This window comes from Odocoileus virginianus, chromosome 27 (genome assembly GCF_023699985.2).
Source record: "Odocoileus virginianus isolate 20LAN1187 ecotype Illinois chromosome 27, Ovbor_1.2, whole genome shotgun sequence".
In the NCBI taxonomy this organism is placed as follows: domain Eukaryota; kingdom Metazoa; phylum Chordata; class Mammalia; order Artiodactyla; family Cervidae; genus Odocoileus; species Odocoileus virginianus.
The window spans coordinates 17,067,405-17,088,693 of NC_069700.1; the positions used below are offsets into that span (position 1 = coordinate 17,067,405).

General features: G+C 39.8%; 1 protein-coding gene across 9 annotated transcripts in view; it reads left to right on the forward strand.

Moving 5' to 3' along the window:
• Positions 1-21,289, forward strand: part of CARMIL1 (capping protein regulator and myosin 1 linker 1) — a 303,717-nt gene that overhangs the window by 214,957 nt on the left and 67,471 nt on the right. For 8 of the 9 annotated variants that reach the window (XM_070456241.1, XM_070456242.1, XM_070456234.1 and 5 more), the window contains 4 exons: positions 3,319-3,491; positions 5,061-5,129; positions 7,967-8,060; positions 14,409-14,507. In XM_070456241.1, coding sequence (XP_070312342.1) covers positions 3,319-3,491; positions 5,061-5,129; positions 7,967-8,060; positions 14,409-14,507 — 435 coding nt within the window. The remainder of the gene's footprint in view (positions 1-3,318; positions 3,492-5,060; positions 5,130-7,966; positions 8,061-14,408; positions 14,508-21,289) is intronic. The other variant, XM_070456237.1, reaches the window with a different exon arrangement.

Sequence of the window (21,289 nt, forward strand, 5' to 3'; positions counted from 1 at the left end):
GCCCATGGAATACTTTATTCGCCCAGTATTGCACATTATGTTCACTTGGAAAATCCAGACATGCAGGTTCCAGTGTTGCCTGCAACTCTAGACAGTGGTTGTCAGGCTGCAGCAACCACAGTCAGGGGACAGTAACATTGAGGGGCCAAGATGACAGAGACTGTTGTTTTGAAGTATTACATACAAATCCATGCTATGACCAATAGAACAGTATGTGTTTGTCCTGGGAGTGCCTGTCGCAAGGAGACAGATTGTCAGATTAAGCATGTTCAGCTCTGAACAGGAACAGTAAGATTTCAAGTAATCATGTTACCTGGAAGTGCAGTAAATCAAGAAGGGATGACCTTATAAATATGCATGCAATTCTGGCTGTTCTATTCACATTAATGACTCTGCCTATTATTTTTAAGTGTTAACTGGGGTGTATTAGAGTTTGAAAATAGTACTGGAAGTGGTGCTCACCAGCTTGGAGACTTGGCAGCTTTCCAGTATTAGGAAGAAGCTATAATGTATCATTTCTGCAGTTGAATAGAGCTCATTGAAATGATGGGATTACAGCTTTTTATTAAAACACCATTGCTTACATTTTCATTTAAAACATGAAGTTTCCTGAGTCTGAAGCATTTTTTGTTAAGTTTCTTCTATCTACTTGAATGTAGAATCTTAAGAAAATTGAAGCCACCTCCCTAAGCCGACCCGAGTCTAAGATTATTCAGGCTTTGGGGCTGAGGTTTTAATTGCCTTAGCACTTACTATGTCATTTAACTTGAAAAAAATGGATTCTAACTAATATTAATACCTTTTGATTTTAATATAGATATATTACTTTTAGAAAACCTGGTCGAATTTTGATAATAAGGACAAATTTTGATAATAAGTACAGTCACTCGGGAAAAGTGTAATCAAACGCATAATGCCAGTTTGTAAGTGTATGGGTCTTTAATCTGTCAACACTGTCTTCCTGCCTCCTGGGCCTATCAGTAGATGTGCCTTGAACATGTGCTCTATTAGAAGTCAGGGGCTTCCCAGGTGGCGCAGTGGTTAAGAATCTACTTGCCAGTTCAGAAGATACAAGAGACCTGGGTTTGATCTGTGGGTTGGGAAGATCCCCTGAAGGAGGGAATGGCAACTTACTCCGGTATTCTTGCCTGGAAAATTCCATGGACAGAGGAGCCTGGTGGGCTATATTCCATGGGGTTGTGAGAGTCAGACATGACTGAGCATACATGCATGGGAATCAGTGTTTATTGGATGAATGGATGTGAATACACCCCAGGATTTGTGGTGGGAGATCCTACAGACCACCCAGGCACATCTTGATAACCCGAGTCCCATGGGTCACCATAGAACCTGGTCATAGATGATCCTAGAAGCTGCTTCCCAGTAATGTTGGAACTGCTTATGGAGTTAGCATATTGAATTGTTGAGTATAGTGGGGCCAATCTAGACCACCTCAAGCAACCCAGAAGACATCCAGATCCCCAGGCAAGTCTTAGTTCTGACTTTTAGAGCAACACTGGTTTTAAGTCCAGGAATTCTCACCATCTCATTAATTCAGATATGGCTGAAGATGGAGATTGCAAATTTAAATGCCCACAGTTCTAGGAAGGTGACATAAACAAGTAAGTGTGAGCAGGGTGTAAGTAGGGAGTACCTTTCTTTTTTCTTTTTTGGTCATATTCTATGCAGACCAAGCAAAACCTGCCTCTAGGCTGCATGGCTTTTGTTCTCAGTAGCTAGGTCGCGTTTGACTCTTTGAAACTCCATGGACTGTAGCCCACCAGGCTCCTCTGTCCTTGGGATTTCCCAGGCAAGAATATTGGAGCAAGTTGCCATTTCCTTCTCCAAGTTGCCATCTTCCTGACCCAGGGATCGAACCTGCATCTCCTGCATTGCAGGTAAATTCTTTTTTTTTTTTTTTTGCAGGCAAATTCTTTACGATTAAGCCACTTGGGAAGCCCCAAGTGGCTTTTAGTCTCTGGCTTGAATGGACAATGAGTGGTTGGGTTGGGTTCACTATACAGCTTATGGTAATGAAAAAGTCACATACATTTGACTTTTTAAAAAAAATTGTAGGTATGCTTTTTGATTTGATCTTATAAGAAAAAGCTAACAGGGAAGATAAAAAAGGTGCAGGAAAAACCAACAGAGGCTTTGTGTTGTGAGGAGTTAAAAACACAGAATCGGCAAACAGACTGGTTCCTCTTCAGCTGCTTTCTGTGTGACCTTGGTTGAGTCACTTAATCTCTGTATTTCTTACTTGAGAATAGGGGTAATAATACCTAGTATAATATTGGGCTTCCCATGTGGTGCTAGTGTTAAAGAATCCACTTGCCAATGCAGGAGATGTAAGAGACATGGGATTGATCCCTGGGTCAGGAAGATCCCCTGTCAGAGGGCATGGCAACCCAGTCCAGTATTCTTGCCTGGAGAATCCCACGGACAGAAGAGCCTGGCGGGCTACAGTCCATAGAGTCACAAAAAGTTGGACATGACTGAAGTGATTTAGCATGCATAATAATACCTAAGTATTGGATTATTGGGTTGATTAAATGAGTAAACACAAGTAAAAAGCTTAAATAGTCATTAATCATAGTGAACATTCAATGAATGTCAGCTATTACTGATCCTGGCTGGATTTTATTTTACATTTACTACTACTAGTAATTTAGTATCAGTATTCCTCTACTGGACTTCCCAGGTGATGCTAGTGGTAAAGGCCCTGCCTGCCAGTGCAGGAGACATAAGAGATGTAGGTTCAATGGGTAGATCCCTTGGAGGAGGGCATGGCAACTCACTCCAGTATTCTTGCCTGGAGAGTGCCGTGGACTGAAGAGCCGGTGAGCTACAGTTCACAGGATTGGAAGGGGTCAGACACGACTGAAGTGACTTAGCATGCATGCATCATTCCTCTACTGGTATTTTAAGATGTCATTTTACCTTGCCTAGAAATAAAATGGATCAAAAAGGATAGTGTTGCCATACTGAAGCACAGACATTTTTGTGCAGTATTTTTATTTCTTCCCATCCTCCACTTCAAAAGAGCTGGCATCTGCCACTCTGGGTATCTTCCCACAGCTTCCCTTAGAGGAGAGGTGGGTGATATTCAGCATTGACACAAGCTCTTCATGTTTGAAGGTCCCAAGGTCCAGAACCCTTGGATCCCATTCACTAGTGCCTTTTAGCCGGAAGTTTCCAAAGTTTCCACCTCGGGCTTGTGCAGTGGGCCCCGCCCTGATGGTTTTCCGTGAAGCAGGGCCCCTGGGCAGTGGCACTCTGATGTGACCGAGTGAGTGGTATCTGGCGTTGCCTCCACAGCCTCTGCAGTCCTTGTCCCTGGCTGACTCGAAACTCAAGACCGGGGTCACCATCATCATCAACGCCCTGGGTAGCAACACCTCGCTGACCAAAGTGGACATCAGTGGCAATGGCATGGGGGACATGGGGGCGAAGATGCTGGCCAAAGCGCTGCAGATCAACACCAAGCTCAGGTATGCAGGCGGGCCCTCGGCCCCGAGGGGTGCATGCTGGTTCTCAGGAGGGCCTGGAGGGGAGTCTGACCCGCAGGCGTTGGGGACCTGCTGTGTCCGTGTGAGTTTCCAAGGAGGCCAGCTGGGGAGTGGAGACGACAGCTTCAAGTCTTCTGTCAAAATATAGAGGAGAGTGTTCCCAAATTTAGACACAGTCGTTCCTTCACACTGCTGTCTTCAAGATTTCCACTGTGAGGCGAATCCAACTGAGAACCATTGCAGTTTCCTGTTTCACAGCAGCATTGACAGCTGCCAGATGTGTTGGGAAAGGAGGGGCTTGGGGACAGTGCCAAACATGCAGAGCTGGGAAGACCGGAGGAATTACACCAGGGGCTCCCCTGTATTGGTTGTGAGCCCAGCGTCTTATCTTCCCTTCCCACTCCTGCCGACATTAAGACCTAAAACCCAAGGGATCCAGGAAGTCCACTGGGTCAAAGGTAGGTTCATCCTGGAAGCCAACTCATCTGTTCATTGGTTGTCATCTGTAGTACTTCCCAGGCCTGGCTTTTCTTAAGGACAGGCCACGTGGTAGCCACTTCTCTTAGGGACCAGTAATGTGGTAACCGTATTACCATCCAACATTTGGAGATTTGGTTGCTACCTAGCCCAGCAGTCTGGTGAAAGAAGAGTTAATAATTCACACTGTTCCTCAAGGGCTCTTTCTTGCTGTTTCCCTGGCTCTCTGGTATAAGTCGGAGCCTGTACCTTCTGTCTCAATTGAAGGCAAAGGCCCCAAACTGCAGCAGTTTCTTTGAAGGCCAGTGTGCATGTGAGGAAGGTCATTGAGGTTGGGAAGAGAAAGCAATTAAAGGCTGCGAGTCTGCGAGCGTTCAGACAAATAAAAAGCCATTTCATGTGTCAGGTGCATTGACAAAGCCAAAAATACTTCTGAAGTATTCACATTCTGAAAGGAAAGTAATACTTTTCTTCCAAAATAGATTTTGTGTTTAAAAAATAAACAACCTCCTTAGAGTCCCCGAGGTTCTGCCAGCAGAGTGACCTCGGTTGCTGGGACTGCTGGTCACACCACATCAGGGCAGTGAAGAAACATCAGAAAATACCAGATGGTCTTTCTAGCTGTTTAGAATAGGAAAAAACATCTCAGTATCTGAAATTCTTTATGTTGGACGTGAGACTGTGTAGCCTCTTATATAAATAGCTTCAGCCTCAGACTTCAGCACTAGGATGGTATTTGGAGAATATGTTGGGAGAATATCCAGGAAGTCAGGATTTAGGGTTTTCTGGCTGGTTGGGCATTAGGTGATGTAATGGTAAGTTAATGTGTGTGCTCTTGCTTTTAAGTTTTTTTTTTTTTTCCCCCATCCTCCTTGAGCAGAGAATGGCTTTGGAGTCTAATATCGGGGGAAATGCTCATCCTTGCTTTGTTTGAAACTACGCTGAGTGTTATTCCTAGTTCACTGTGCTAAACTACCTAGACAGTGTTGCCTATGAGAGATGTATCTGCAGTGGGAGAATCATTTCCTCTATTCCTAAGTATTTGATCATCTTTGTGATTTGGTTTCCAAACAGGACTGTTATATGGGACAAGAACAACATTACTGCACAAGGCTTTCAAGATATAGCTGTTGCCTTGGAAAAGTAAGTTTTATGTGGGACTTCTTTCTAGAAAAACAGAGAAGAACCAGTGGTGTTTGTGTTATCTGTGGGGTAATACAAGGAACAATAGATTAGCTCAGACCCAGACTGTCTGATTCTCAGTTTACTGCTCACCAGCCATGACCCCTGGGAATACATCGACTTTCTTCTGGTATGAGTTTCTTCATCCATAAAATGAGGGCGTAGATGCTCATTCTGCCAATGTTACAAATACCATGGTGGAGGCCCACACACTGCTTGCCTTGCTTCTTTCTCCTTATGGTTTTAAACCTAATTCCACAGGGTCTTGCTTTCTTGCCCAGATGACAACTCTGAATCCGGTGGTGAAAAAAAGCTGGGCTCCAGAAAATAAAGTCAAAGTGAAAGTTACTCAGTTGTGTCTGACTCTTTGCAACCCCATGGAATGTACAGTCCATGGAATTCTGCAGAATACTAGAGTGGGTAGCCTTCTCCAGGGGATCTTCCCAACCTAGGGATTGAACCCAGGTCTCCTGCATTGCAGGCAGATTCTTTACCAGCTGAGCCAGCAGGAAAATAAAAGTGAACTTGAAGAAGTGGCAAGGGCAAGGCTTGCTTGTCTCATTTCTCTTAAAGGCTTTTTTTATTACCTTTGTAACTAAAGTCTGCAATTATTATTTATTGTCAAATTTACTACCCCAGTAAATTGAATGTGGAAAGAAGAATACAAACGTGGCTGGGAAAAAAAAAATGCTAGGAAAAAACAGCTCTTTCTGAGCTTTTCAGCCTTCATATTATATTCTAATGGCAGAAATGATCAAAGCAGATGTATAGCATTAAAAACAAGAGGTTGCAAAATGTGAGATGAAAATTAGGGGCCAGGGATATAGGAGTTGGTGCCCTGGGGTGGGGAAGAGGATGCATTTTCCCAGGTTTCCCTCCATGCACGGCCCCTTCTGTGGAGCTCTCATGCCCAATATGATGACCTGGATAAAACCCTAGGCCTGGAATTAGGAGTTCTCCGTTCAGTCCCCAGTTCTGTCACCAACAAGCCTATGATGTTGAACAAAGCATTTCACTTCACTGATTTTTTTTTTTATAAAATGAGAATTCAGAGTAAATTGTCTTTAAGTACCTTCCAAAATCCTGTGGTTCTCCTTTAGCCAGAAGGTAAAAGTTGCTGCCACCTCCGGCGATCACTAAACAGGGATAAGGCAGCTTGTGCCGTCAGTCACCAAGGCCACCCTTCCTGGGAGCCTCCTGTGACTGCACAACCTCCTATAATTACACCTACTGCACCACAAAACCTTTGAAAGGAAACAGTTATTTACCAATCATTGCATTTGGGTGCCAACAGCGCAGCTGCAACACTAATGATGTTGCAGACTGCCAGCCAAGACAGGTCTCTGAGAAGCCAAGAGTAGGGCTCCCTGGATTACAGTCTCATATATTCTGTGGTTCAAGATGCCAATGGTGTGAAACCACGTATGGTTTAAGTAAACCATGCTGGTCTGAAGCATGATGCTAAGCGGATGAGGGAAAAGAAAATCTTCAAGTGTGCCCCCCCCCCCCCAAAAAAAGACATATTTTTCCTTAGTTTCAATTGTCTGGCTCCTCTTAAGTCAAAAAAAGAAATTTTGCTCAAGCAAAGTTAAGGTAAAAATGAAAGTTACAGAAATAACAGCCTTGTCTTTGCTGGTTATTTTACTTTAAAGTCACCCTGTAAATTGGACTGGATGAAGAACAGTTTTTTTTCCCCCCATTTGGTAGCCATCCAGATGACTGCTGTTATTAAGATGACTGTTTATTTTCTTTATTATTTCTTCATTATTCATACCTGTTTTAGGAGTTAGTTGTTAATTTATTCTTCCAGTAGAAGCCATCTAACTAACCATAAGAATCACACCTCAAGTGCTGCTGAAATAAGCCAGCTGAGTGAAGCCTATGCCTCAGCTGCTAACACGTGGCCTACAAGGTCAATATTCTGAGTGTCTTGTGGTAGAAACATGCATTTGGGGTGGGAAAGAGAAGGCACCCCCAGGGCTTGAGTTTGTGGTAGGGGAGCAGGTGTGGACATTAATCCAGACCCACAGTACTTTGTAACAAGGTCAGGAGTAGAGGCCAGAGTGCAGCTTCAAGTGTTCTCATGCAAAAATGACCCACCCTTGCATTCCTGTGTCAACCAGTCGGCAGCCCTGAGGTAATAAATAGACCCAGAGTTCCACAGCTGCTTTGCCTGGGGTTCTCGGGCTGATGTGGGGTGCCAGGCCCTCAGAGGTCAGGGTGTTGAGCCAGGCAGGAAGGTTTCCTAAAGACAGTCACTGGTCTTGGACTTGCTTATTTAAAGGAGCCCAGAGCCTGAGCAGACTGTTATTGTGAATGCTCATGTCCTTGGCTTGGCAAGCAAATGTTTTGGTTCTATTTTGGGTTTTTTCTGTACTGTTCAGGGCCTGTCATCCATCATCACGGGTGATCAAAGTACCTTCAGATCCGCTGGTGATTGAAATCCAAGTGAGTGAGTTGATCTGGACATTTCCCCCAGCCTTTCTCTCAGTCCCTCTTCTGCAGTTTAAGTTTGAAAGTCCTGTCCTTGCTATAACTGAAAACTAAAAGCAAAACAACAAAACCAGTTTCCTTCAAATTCTGTCAGTTTTGCAGACAGCGTGACGAGGGCACCCGTGATGTCGCACACGTGGATAGGAAAGAAGGCTGACCCTATAATCATGGGGCCTAAGACGTTCCAATAGTTTAGAATTTTCTAAGACACTTTGGCAATTCTCTTTTCAGATTTTTCAAAAAAGACTGTGAAATTAAAGTAATAGGAAGTTATTTTTAATAAACATACCATTTTCTCCTTCTAGGAACTACACGTTGAGATTTATGCCAATTCCTATGTACGATGCTTCTCAGGCCTTAAAAACAAACCCTGAAAAGACAGAAGAGGCTCTCCAGAAGGTACTGAAGGATCAATAGCTTAATTATAATAAATTCACATTTGAATGGAATTATGTGAATAATAATTCTGAACATATGAACAGTGCTTTGTATTTTACAAAGATATTTTCATATTAGTTTGTATTCCTGTGACCTTGACTGGCATAATGCATGACTGGGGGAGGAATAACATAAGAAAGATTAAAACTTGTGAACGTTAGGTGGAGTGAAATAACATTCTTATAACATCAGCATGTCAGAGCTCAGGCATGGATAACTTCCTCTTGATCCTTTGGAGAATGGGTAGAAATCCATGTCAGCTAACACATCCTTCATCCTCAACAGCCTGAACCTTCCCTTCCTTCTTCATCTAGAAACAGGGTATTGCTGAGATCTCTCTTTGCCATCTTTTTCTATAAATGTGTCTGAATCACACCCTTTCCCACTTCCTTTCTGGCAACCCCAGAGGAGGGTGGGCGCTTTCCCTTCGAAGCCCAACCATCCATGATGCTTTTGACGTCAGCATCTCTGCCCTTTGCTGGTAACTTGCCCTGTCAAGTCATTCTTTCACTCTTTCATATCTTCATCCTTCTCTTTCTATGGTTATGGCTACCATTGCATCTTACATTTAGATGTGCTCAAATACTTCTCATCTGACTCCACATTTATTATGCTGTTATTTGGGAAATCTCCTAAATCTTTCTTCCCTCTTTGTGCTTTCATCTGGTGGTACCACCCTCTGCCCAGTCTCCTAAGTTTGACTTCTTTTCCCCTATATCGTCTGCAGCCAATCCATCACCAAGTTTACTAACTGTGTAGCATAAATCTCTTCATTTACTCTCCTTCCCTCTATTCCTGTAACAGATGCTTTTGTTCCAGCCTCATCTTCTCTCACCAGGATGGTTACATCCTTTTGTCGGTTTTCCATGCCACAGTCAAAAATAGCCGTCTTTCTTCTTGGTGATTTTGATCAGACTAAAACCTTCAATCCAGTCCTTCCCAGAGGCTTTTAGGATAAAGCCTAATCTCCTTAGCTTGGCAAGAATTTCTGCCCAGGATCTGTCTCCTATTCACTGTCAATTTCATCTCTTAACCACCCCTTGGTCTTTGTTTCTCTCTACTTCAGGGAACTTGATAGAAATGCAAATTCTTGGGTCTCAGAAACTAGGGCAGGACTCAGCCATCTGTGTTTTTTTGAGCTTTCCTGATGCTTGTAACATTTGAGAATCACTGCTTGAGTCTAGATGATACTTGTGCTTACCTCACTACTGTACACGTCTGTTGAGACTGAAATCCAGGGTCAACCCATCCAGGAAGACTTCTCAGAGTCCCTTTTCCCCCCTAGGTAGGTGGTTCTTCACTGGCCTTGTGACACTGTTTTGAGTTACCTGCCTGCATTTTTTTTTTCTCCCAATGGCTGAGCTCTTTGAAGGCAGAGCCTGCATTTTTCATCTTGTTTTATTCTCAGAAGCTAGTGCAGTACCTGGTATGCATGCTTAGATGTTCTTTAGACATTCAGTGAATTAAAGGAGTAAGGTTGGGAGTGGAGGAAGAGGAAAGTGTGGGGTTGCAGAAGAAACCATCTAAGATTTGTGTTCAAAAGATCCAAGTAAGACTCTTCCCAGCTTTGTAAGTTCTGTAAGTACTTAGTGTTTCTGAACTTTGGTTTCTTCATCTATATAAAAAATAAAGCTACACAATAACAGTATTTGGCTGACACTTAGGATATAGTTCATCCTGGGTGCCTGACACTATATTAAATGATTTACATAAATTAATATCTGTCAGTTTTAAAGTAAATCCATGAGTTTGGTTCTATTATATCCTCATTTTATGGATAAGAAAACTGAAAGTGTGTCTAATTTGCCTAAGGTCTCCATAAGGATCAAATGAGGTGGTATACATGAAAAGCAATTTGTTGACCATAGAGCAAAGTACAAATGTTAGATATCTTTATGCTTTCCTAAAGGATATTAGTCAGCTTATAACAGAAGACATATTCTATAGAGATGAGGTTTCTGATTTCAGATTAGACATGCAGAGTTTGCAAGTCATCTTTCCCATTCTCACAACAAGAAAAAAGCTTAGCAAACAGAAAATGAGTGACTTTTCCTAGATCTGCCAGAGAATTGAGGTGACACTGCAAACTGTCACCCCGGAAATGGTAATACAGAAAATCAAAGCTGGGATCAGCTTACCAGGAGCAGAAGCTAGTGGAGCCAGTAACTCAGAGGAATGATTAAACAGCAATTGATGAATTGTTGCAGGCTTAGTGTGGACTAATTTGAGAGCTAAAAACTCTTAGAGGCTCAGTCTTAGGTAGGCTCTGACCCTTGCCTGGGTTTTAGTTATAAGAACCCCAACATGTTATCACAATGAAGATTGGAGGATAATTCGCTCCTGTTTCTGGCAGGGGGATGGGAAAAGGTAACCATTTTGAAATACACTCAGAACATGCTATCCTCTGTAACAAGAGCCAACCCTCAAGAGAAACTATTCTATGAGAGCCTTACCTGACCTAGTGGAAGGCCGACCACTGTATCCCCTTCCAGCCTTTTGTTTCACATAAGGAAGGGGGAAAAAAAAAGAAGGCAAGAAATGCATCTAAAGGTAACAGTCCAGGGACTCAGACCTAGTTGTTGTTTTTTTTTTTTAGGCCTGAATTTAATCTTAAGATTGTAGAATGTTTCCCCTCTGTATTACATTACATCACACATCAACTATATTAACAGTGAACTACAACTGAGCAAAGCTGTAAGACACTGTTTAAGAAGGCATTTCTAGGGAAACCCCAAAATAGCAGGAGAGACATAAACAGGTTGATAGAAGAACTTAAAGCCCCTGACATACACAGTTATAGCAGACATTCAGCACAATCCAGTTTCTAGCTGGATGAACATAAAAACTTCACATTAAAAGACTGATGACCTCAGTGCCTATTACTAGATACAGCATATCTGGCTTTCAACAAAAAAGTACAAGACATGCTAAAAGACAAGAAAAAACTCAGCGTGAGGAGCCAAAGCAAATATCAGAACCAGACTCAGATACGACACAGAGTTTGAAATTATCAGGCAGGTCATTAAAACAATTACAATCAAATATGTTAAGGGCGTTAATGGAAAAAGTAAAAAAAACATGCAAGAACAGATAGGTACTAAAAGCAGAGAGAGAGGAACTAAGAAAAAAATTAAGGAAGTGCTAGAAGACAGAAATGCTCTAACAAACAAAAAAGTGCCTTTAATTAGGTCATCAGTGGGCTGGAGGCAGTGGAGGAAAGAATTATTGAATTTGAGGATATGTCAGTAGAAACTTCCCTGAAAAAACTTTGCCAAACATATTTTTTTCTAAAATATTCCCTCCAGATTGAAATGCAAAGAAGAAAAATGGATAGGAGGAAAAAAGAACAGAATATCGTAGAACTGTGGGAAAAATTACAAAACATTGAATAGCCTTGTAATGGGAATATCAGAAGGAGAAAAAAGAGAAAGGAACAGAAGAAATAATAACTGAGAATTTTCTGAAATTAATGATAGAAACCAAACCACAGATCCAGGGAACTCGGAGAACACCAAGCAAGATAAATACTGCTCTCCCCTCCCCCCCCCCCCCCCCCCCCCGCCCCAAATCAACATGTAAATAAGCACATCATATTCAAACTGCTGAAAATCAAATCAAGGAGAAAATGTTGAAGGAGGACAGGGGAAAATGCTTCTTGCATATTGAGAAATAAGGACAAGAATTATATCAGACTTTGAGTCAGAAATCATGCAAACAAGAAGAAAATAGAGTGAAATATTAAAGTATTTAGGGGAAAAAACCCAGCAGACTAGAATTCTACATCTAGCAAAATATTCCTTCAAAAATAAGAAATAGACTTTCTATGTGGTGTTACAAGGGATGAAAGGGAGAAATTGGCAATACTGTCATTAATGTATCTGTACCACTTGTGAAATGGACAGCCTCGGGGTTAATCTAAGTATAATTTACAATTGGCCCACCTTATCTACATCTATGGACTCAACCAGCCATGGACCCTGTAGTGCCGTAGTATTTACTATTGAAAGATATCTGCTTACAAGCATACCTGTGCAGTTCAAACCCATGTTGTTCAAGTGGCAATTCTAGTGTTATTTGAAAGAAGAGTTGAATTAATTGTGAATGTATTTTGCAGACACTAGGGCAACCACTAAAATATTTATAAATCTCTAAGAAAGGAGAAAAAAGTGAATCATATATAATGCTTAAAATCAGAGAAGTCAGAAAAGGAGAGGATGAAAAAAGAAAGAACAGAGTATTCAAATATGTTAATTATAAAATTTGTGTTTTTTAAATGAAAATTGTTGACTTTAAAGCTCATATTTATTGTTTTCTTTTCCTATAGTATTTACTATGCTTTTATATATTCCATTTTTCATTGTCACAGGACCCTGTCCTCTTGCCCTTTAATTTTAATCTACTGAAGAGCAATATTGTGATTCTGTATTCAGTCTTTATTATTTTAAAATATAAGATTCCTTTATTAAAACACATTGTTTTCTGCCTATGTGCTGCTGTTTTCAGCAGTGAGACTGAAGATGTCTAACGGACTCTAGACTGTCTCCCAGGTCACTGCTGCCCAGGGGTATTGGCAATGTGATAATGGCATTCTTGGCTCTTCCCCTTGCCATTTGACCTGAGTCAAGCCCCTGTCCTGTCCTGGTTCTCTGCCTTGGTCCCTAAAAGTGCATAGAAGGAAAATTTACCCTGTTAATTCAAGATGCAAATACTTTTCAGTGGTGATGTGTACATGACTGTTTTTAAAGACACTTAGCATTGTCTTTCTTCTCTCCCTGTACTAGCTTTTAGAAATAAGCTTAGAATATTATTTTTTTTCTAAAATATTCCCTCCAGGCTCAGTCTGTGAAGCACGGTTGGTGCACCCAGGGCAGTCCTGGTAATGCATGGGCCTGCCTCGGGTACACTGCCTGTATATGAGCGGAGCCTCCTGCGTAAACAAGCTGCTCTCAGAACTGGCCCATGGCCAGGGCTCAATGAGGCCAAATGTAGAACAAATAACAAAGCCAAAGTACCCCAAACTGGGGGACAATGTGTGTCTGCCAATTTCAGGCAAGAATCTTTTTTTAGCAAAGATATTCTACCTTGATGGTAATGTCACCTTGGAAAGAGATGACTTCTTGGGAAGCAGCAGAAGAAAATTAATGTAATATAATGTCATGGTATTAATGTGTCACTTTAATGATACTCCATTTCAGGGATCTTTTTGTTTTTTTTAATTTCTTCATTTATGTTTAGTAAAATGGTACATTTTGCTCTGCTTTATAGTTTCCAGGGATGATAGTAATTATAGTCTGTTTTAATTGTTCCTAATTGGTATTAAGTAGTAGTTATTTTAGCATATGCAAAATTAAAATGAAAATGTAATAATGCTGAAAGCCTCATAGTTATTAAAAGTTCTTAGGGAACTATAGTGACAAGTTAGAAGCCAAATGGTTAAGTTGCATTAATAAGACAAATAAAAGCAACAACTTAAAAAAATAGATGCATACTTAGTCATCTCAGATCATTCTTTAGAAAAACACCTTAATAGGTATTCATAATCCCCAATAGTTTATCCTACATTTTTTGCCCAGTGTGTATATTGTTCTTCTTAAATACTTTATTCCAATCTAGTTATTTATATTTTTGAGTTTTTCATAAAACATTGTCTATGTATAAAAATATAGATTGTCAAGTAACTTTAAGACTTTTCATTTTCTGTAGAAATCCATTTTCTAATTTTTGATAATTTTGCTAAAATCATTCCTATTTTTAAAAATACATGTAAACCTGGTAGATTAAGGTAATTAGTATATAGCTTTGAGATGGACCAAACTGTATCCTTCAATTTTGTACCTATTTTTCCTTTAAAGAATTCTCTGAATGCTGGTGGATTCTACCCCTGGAATAAAGCCAAGTGGTTCAGAAAGGACCATCCATACTCTCTAGGGGTACTTATTTAGCTTCTGAACTGTTTATTGGTTAAAAATTTGTGAGCGAAAAAGATTACGATCATGTGCAGGAAAGTGATGAAAAGGCAGTAAATGGGGTGTCTAATCCTGCAGGCAGTTAAACATTTGCTCTTCTTTGTCAACTACTGAGTCACATAAAAATCACCCCTGTTACCTGCAAGTGAAATTTCTAAGAACACCTATAATGCATCTGATATTCCATTCCCCCATCTTGTACATTCTGTGGGGTCAGGGCCCTGGCAGGATGTGTATATTGGTTGCTTGGGTCTTCACTTCAGCAGCTGGCTGTTTCATTGATGACTTTACTCTCTGCTGAGTTGACATGTGTTCTTGAGAGAGACCTGTGCTTAATTTCCAGATAGAAAACTATCTGCTCCGGAATCACGAGACTAGAAAATACCTTCAAGAGCAGGCCTATCGCCTTCAGCAGGGCATTGTCACCAGCACCACACAGCAGGTAAGAGGGGACCAGTCTTCTCCCAGCGCCAGTCCTTCCTCCTGCTTATGCTGAACTGACCCTTATAAGAGCCAGAGGCCAAGGATTTCTATCGTTTGAGTCATTTCCCATGGGACAATAAGAACCCATTTCAGAAAATGACAACAAATGTAAGTAGAGTTTGGGGGAAGATGCAGAGGGAAGAAAATGCAGGTTAATTCTTACACTAAATATACAGTTTTCATTGTTGACGATTGTGTGCTTTTTAAGACTGTCAGTAAGGTGATGTTCAGTTGCTAAGTTATGGACATGATGACTCTGTGACCCCATGGACTGCAGCATGCCAGGCTCCTCTGTCCTCCACTATCTTCCAGAGTTTGCTCAGATTCATGTCCATTGAGTCGATGATGCTATCTAACCATCTCATCCTCTGCCACCTCCTCCTTCTTTTGCCTTTAATCTTTCCCAGCATCAAAGTATTTTCCAATGAGTCAACTTTTTGTATCAGGTGGCCAAAGTATTGAAGCTTAACTTCAGCTATAGTCCTTCCAATGAATATTCAGGGTTCATTTCCTTTAGGATTGACTGGTTTGATCTCCTTGCAGTAAGATGTGATTTAGATTTATATATAACCATTAGGAACCCTAGATTACAGATGATAAAATCTGAGGGTAATCAGATTTAATACTTTGGAGACCTTCTGTTCCGTTTCTTCTACTCCATTTCAGTTTTCTGAGTAGGAAAGAAATTCCCAAATTCTTCTGAATAATTTAGAATTTGTTGAATATTAATGAACACTTAAGTGCTGAAGAGAAACTAAAGTGTTCTTTTCTTTTACTTCATTCCTTTTCTCTCTACTCAACTTTTAAAAAGCATGGAATATTTTCCTCCAAAAACATAGCCAAACCCAAGGATCATAAAATATTTGAGGAAAATCTATATGATGTCAAAGAAAGAAGATACACCAAAGAACTGAGCTCAGATGGTTCAAAGTAGAGCAGAGAACTTAAAAAGAATTCTTTTAATTTAATAACTTCAGTGGGACTTTAGAGAATATTATATCCATAAAATAGGAATTAGAATGAAAAGGAGTAATCGGAGGACAGGAAACAATGCTTAGCAATTGAAAATATGGAAACTGTAATATAGAATTAAGTTAACTGATAGGGCACAAATTAAGCTAATTCTTTGGTAGAAAACAGGGAAAATCTTTATAACATGCAATAAGACAGATGAAAAATATGAGAGAAAAGTAAGTCCAAATAGTGAATAGATTAAAAATGACCAATAACCTTCTAATCGGAACTCCAGAGGTTAAAAAGAAACATCACAGAAAAAGTTAAAAGAGTAAAAATAATAGAAAAGCATTTCATATGAATGTTGGAGTTGATATAACCTATTGAAATTGATCTAGAGGGATGAATAAAGGACCATACTTGGTCAGAACACTTAGAATAAAGAAGAAAACAAAAAACACCATCTTAAAGAGTTCCAGAGAGAATACACAGGTCATCTTACAAGGGGACTATCCTAGAAACAAATGAGGTTCAGCCATTTTATCAGAGTGAGGGCAGAGTAAAATTATATTTGGACAGGGAATCAGAAGTTTTACCCCCAATATTCCATATGAAAAATTGATTTTTTAAGGAAATTCTCCAGCAAAACGGAAGAAAGTATCAGTTCAGTTCAATCGCTTAGTCATGTACACCTCTTTGTGACCCCATGGACTGCAGCACACCAGGTCTCCCTGTCCATCACCAGCTCCCAGAGCTTACTCAGACTCAACGTCCATCAAGTTGATGATGCGATTCAACCATCTCACCCTCTGTCATCCTCTTCTTCTCCTGCCTTCAATCTTTCCCAACATCAGGGTCTTTCCCAACGAGTCAGTTCTTCACTTCAGGTGGCCAAAGTATTGGAATTTCAGCATCAGTCTTTCCAATGAATATTCAGGACTGATTTCCTTTAGGATGGACTGGTTTGATCTCCTGGCAGTCCAGGGGACTCTCAAGAGTCTTCTCCAATACCATAATTCAAAACCATCAGTTCTTCGGTGCTCAGCTTTCTTTATAGTCCAACTCTCACATCCATACATGACTACTGGGAAAACCATAGCTTTGACTAGATGGACCTTTGTTGGCAAAGTAATGTCTCTGCTTTTTAATATGCTCTCTAGGTTGGTCATAGCTTTTCTTCCAAGGAGCAAGCGTCTTTTTAATTTCATGGCTGCAGTCCCCATCAACAGTGATTTTGGAGCCCAAGAAAAGAAAGCCTGTCACTATTTCCATCGCTTTCCCATCTATTTGCCATGAAGTGATGGGACCAGATGCCATGATAATTGTTTTTTGAATGTTGAGTTTTAAGTCAGCTGTTTCACTCTCCTCTTTCACTTTCATCAAGAGGCTCATGGCTTTCTTCCATAAGGGTGGTGTCATCTGCATATCTGAGGTTATTTATATTTCTCCCGGCAATCTTGATTCCAGGTTGTGCTTCATCAAGCCCAGCATTATGCATGATATACTCTCCATATAAGTTAAATAAGCAAGGTGATAACATACAGTTTTGACATTTGAAACCATACAGCCCAATTTGAAACCAGTCTGTTGTTCCATGTCCGGTTCTTACTGTTGCTTCTTGACCTGCATACAGAATTGTCAGGAGGCAGGTAAGGTGGTCTGGTATTCCCATCTCTTAAAGAATTTTCCACAGTTTGTTGTGATCTACATAGTCAAAGGCTTTGGCATAATTGATAAGGCAGAAGTAGATGTTGTTCTGGAATTCTCTTGCTTTTTCTGTGATCCGATGTATGTTGGCAATTTGATCTCTGGTTCCTCTGCCTTTTCTAAATCCAACTTGAACATCCGGAAGTTCACCGTTCATATACCATTGAAGCCTGGCTTGGAGAATTTTGAGCATTACTTTGCAAGTGTGTGAGATGAGTGCAATTGTGTAGTAGTTTGAACATTCTTTGGCATTGTCCTTCTTTGGGATTGGAATGAAAACTGACCTTTTCCAGTCCTGTGGCCACTGCTGAGTTTTCCAAATTTGCTGGCATATTGAATGCAGCACTTTCACAGCATCATCTTTTAGGATTTGAAATAGCTCAACTGGAATTCCATCACATCCATGAGCTTTATTTATAGTGATGCTTCCTTAGGCCCACTTGTCTTTGCATTCCAGGATGTCTGGCTCTTAAGTGATCACACCATCATGGTTATCTGGGTCATTAAGATCTTTTTTGGAAAGAAAGTATACAATATGAGATATAAATAAGAAACTGTGCCAGAAATGAAATCATCGAAGTTATAAAAGCTGAAAGAAAGCTTTAAAAAAATGCCACTTTGGGGCAATCTACTTTGAGCTGCAGAATTAAAAGATATGCTGTTATATTTATTCCTCTATGAATTCCATAATCATAATTCTGTACTGTGCATTTTAGTGGATTTAAAATTTTAATATCAACTTAGACAAGAAGGGAACACCTAATTATTACTATACTAAAAATATGTAAATGCTGGAAATCTTAATGTAAAAATAATGAAACTAAAGTTAGGTGTTGAAGAGGGAGAAAGATGAGTCGAGTATAAGTATACTGAAGTTTTACTTTTTGTTTTACTTTTTATTTATAAGTATATTAAAGTTTTGCTTTTAGGATAGTCCTCTCTAATTCATCAAAAGTCAGAAATACAGATGTAAATCTGCTGTTTAAAATGGAAGTCACCAAAATAATTTAAAAGCAGAGGGTTTTAAAAATTGTTTATTTCAAAAATGTTCATTTCAGTAGATTGAGAGGAACCAACTGGTAGGAAAAGTTTTATTACTTGAAACTACTTTTTATGGTTTATTCTATTTTCTTACCTATACAAATGTCATTTTAATTTTTGCAGTGTCTTTGGTTTTGGCATCAGGGTAATGCTAGTCTCAGAGAATAACTTCGGAAGTGTTTCTCCTCAACTCTTGGGAATACTTTAAGAAGGATAAGTGTTCTGTCTTCTTTCAGTGTTTAGTAGAATTCACATGTGAAGCCATCTGCTCCTGGACTTTTGTTTGTTGGGAGGTTTTGTTTTTTTTAATTGCTCACTTAATTTCATTACTGGTAATTGGTCTGTTCATATTTTTCATTTCTTAATGATTCAGTCTTGGGAGAGTGTATGTTTCTAAAAATTTAGTTCTTCTAGACTGTCCATTTTATTTGTGTATATTTGTTTGTTGTTGTTTAGTTAAGTCATGTGTGACTCTGTACAACGCCCCCGTGGGTTATAGTCCACCAGGCTCCTCTGTTCACGGAATTTCCCAGACAAGAATACTGAAGTGGGTTGCCATTTCCTTCTCCAGGGAATCTTCCTGACCCAGAGTTCAAACCTGTGTTTCCTGCATTGGCAGCTGGATTCTTTACCATGGAATCACTTGGGAAGCCTGTATTTGTTTATTGTAATCTCTCAGTGTCAGACTTTTTTTGGGGGGCTCCAAAATCACTGCAGATGGTGACTGCAGCCATGAAATTAAAAGACACTTACTCCTTGGAAGGAAAGTTATGACCAACCTACATAGCATATTAAAAAGCAGAGATATTACTTTGCTACCAAAGGTCCGTCTGGTCAAGGCTATGGTTTTTCCAGTGGTCATGTGTGGATGTGAGATTTGGACTCTGAAGAAAGCTGAGCGCTGAAAAATTGATGCTTTTGAACTGTGGTGTTGGAGAAGACTCTTGAGAGTCCCTTGGACTGCAAAGAGATCCAACCAGTCCATCCTAAAGGAGATCAGTCCTGGGTGTTCATTGGAAGGACTGATGCTGAAGCTGAAACTCCAATACTTTGGCCACCTCATGCGAAGAGTTGACTCATTGGAAAAGACCCTGATGCTGGGAGGGATTGGGGACAGGAGGAGAAGGGGACAACAGAGGATGAGATGGCTGGATGGCATCACCAACTCGATGGACATGAGTTTGAGTAAACTCCCGGAGTTTGTGATGGACAGGGAGGCCTGGCATGCTGTGATTCATGGGGACTCAGAGAGTGAGACACGACTGAGCGACTGAACTGAACTGAACTGAATCTCTCATGACCCTTTGTATTTCTGTGATGTTACTTGTAACTTCTCTTTATTTCTGATTAATTTATTTGAGCCCTCTTTCTTTTTTTCTTGATTAGTCTGGCTAAAGATTTATCAGTTTTGTTGATATTTTCAAGACAAACAACAAAGATATCTTTTCAACAAAGTTCTTTTTTAAGAACTGCTCGTAGTTTCATTAATCTTTTCTACTTTTTTTTTTTGGTCTCTATTCCATTTATTTATGTTCTGACCTTTAGGATTTCTTTCCTTATATCGTATTGGCCACTACTAACTTTGGTTTTGTTATTTCTACTTTTTCTGCTTTTTTGTGTGTAAAGTTAGGTAATTGAATTGACATTGTTCTTGTTTCCCAGGTTAGGCATGTATGGCTATAAACTTCCTTTTAGAACTGTTTCTGCTGTATCCCACAGATTTTGGGTCATTGTGTTCCCATTTTCATTTGTTTGCAGTTGTTTTTAATTTCCTCTTTGACTTCTTCAGTGTTCCATTTGTTGTTTAGTTGCATATTGTTTAGCCTCCACATGTTTGTGGGTTTTTGTTTTTTTTTTTTTCTCCTTGTAGTTGATTTCTAGTCTCCTTACTGTTGTGGTCAGAGAAGATGCTTGATTTGATTTCAGCCTTCTTAAATATATTGAGAATTCTTTTGTGGCCCAGCCTGTGATCTATCCTGGAGAATATTCCATGTACTCTTGAAAAGAATATGTATTCTACTGCTTTGGATAAAGAACCATTTCAATTTTTTGTTATTCCTTTTTCTTGAAAGAGAATGAAAGAAAGGTGTCCATAATAAATTTGTCATGTATGATCTTTCAAGTAGGTAAAATTATATGGATGACTTTGTATACATAGAGATTCATGAGTGTTCACCAAAATGTAGATAATGGTTATCTCAGGTGCTGTGATTAGGTTGAGTTCTATTGTCTTTACAGTTTTGTTTGAATGCTTTATAGTAAGCATGTATTATTTATATAAGGAAAGTACAGCAATACTGTCAAGAAAAACATTAATTATGAATACTAGTGAAGTAACAGGGAGTTTTGGAGAGGAAAATATTATTTTTGACCTTACCAATGCCTTAAACATCTAAATTTTATCCTATAAGGGACTAATGTTAGCTTTTAGTACTTTATGGTTTACTATTATTTCCTGGTTTTAGTGTTTAACATTAAAAGCAGTGAGAGAGCTAAAATCTTACACTTTGCCTTTGGTTCCTTTATGAGCTACCATAACACAGGCTTTCCTGAATTCATTATCTTTTTAACTTTTTCCCTCATTCACAGGGGTTTTGTTGTTCATCCAAAAAAATTACTGCTGCAACCTTTAATGCTAATTTTTAAAAGTAAGTTTCATCTTCTGAGTCGAGAGGAAATTATACACAGGAGGCATATACAGATGTTTAATTCTGTAGGGGTGACATCGCTCTGAATTATTCAAGTCATTATGTAGTAGGTATATTGCCACCTTTTCACTTTGGGGATTTCTTAGGACATGATGATTAGCAGTTTTCAGACTTTAATTGTTTCAGTCACCTTAGGAGAGATTTATCTCCTCCTTATTGAAACGTCTTATTGAAGTTTCCAGAAATAGGAACACGGAAAGAATAGGCCCTCTGTGACTACTCCTGCTAACCGCATAGGCAGTCATCATTCCCAGGTGACACTGAAGGGATTAAAATGTGTTTTAATGAAACATTGAAGTCTCATAACAGTTCATATATTTGTTTTTGTCTC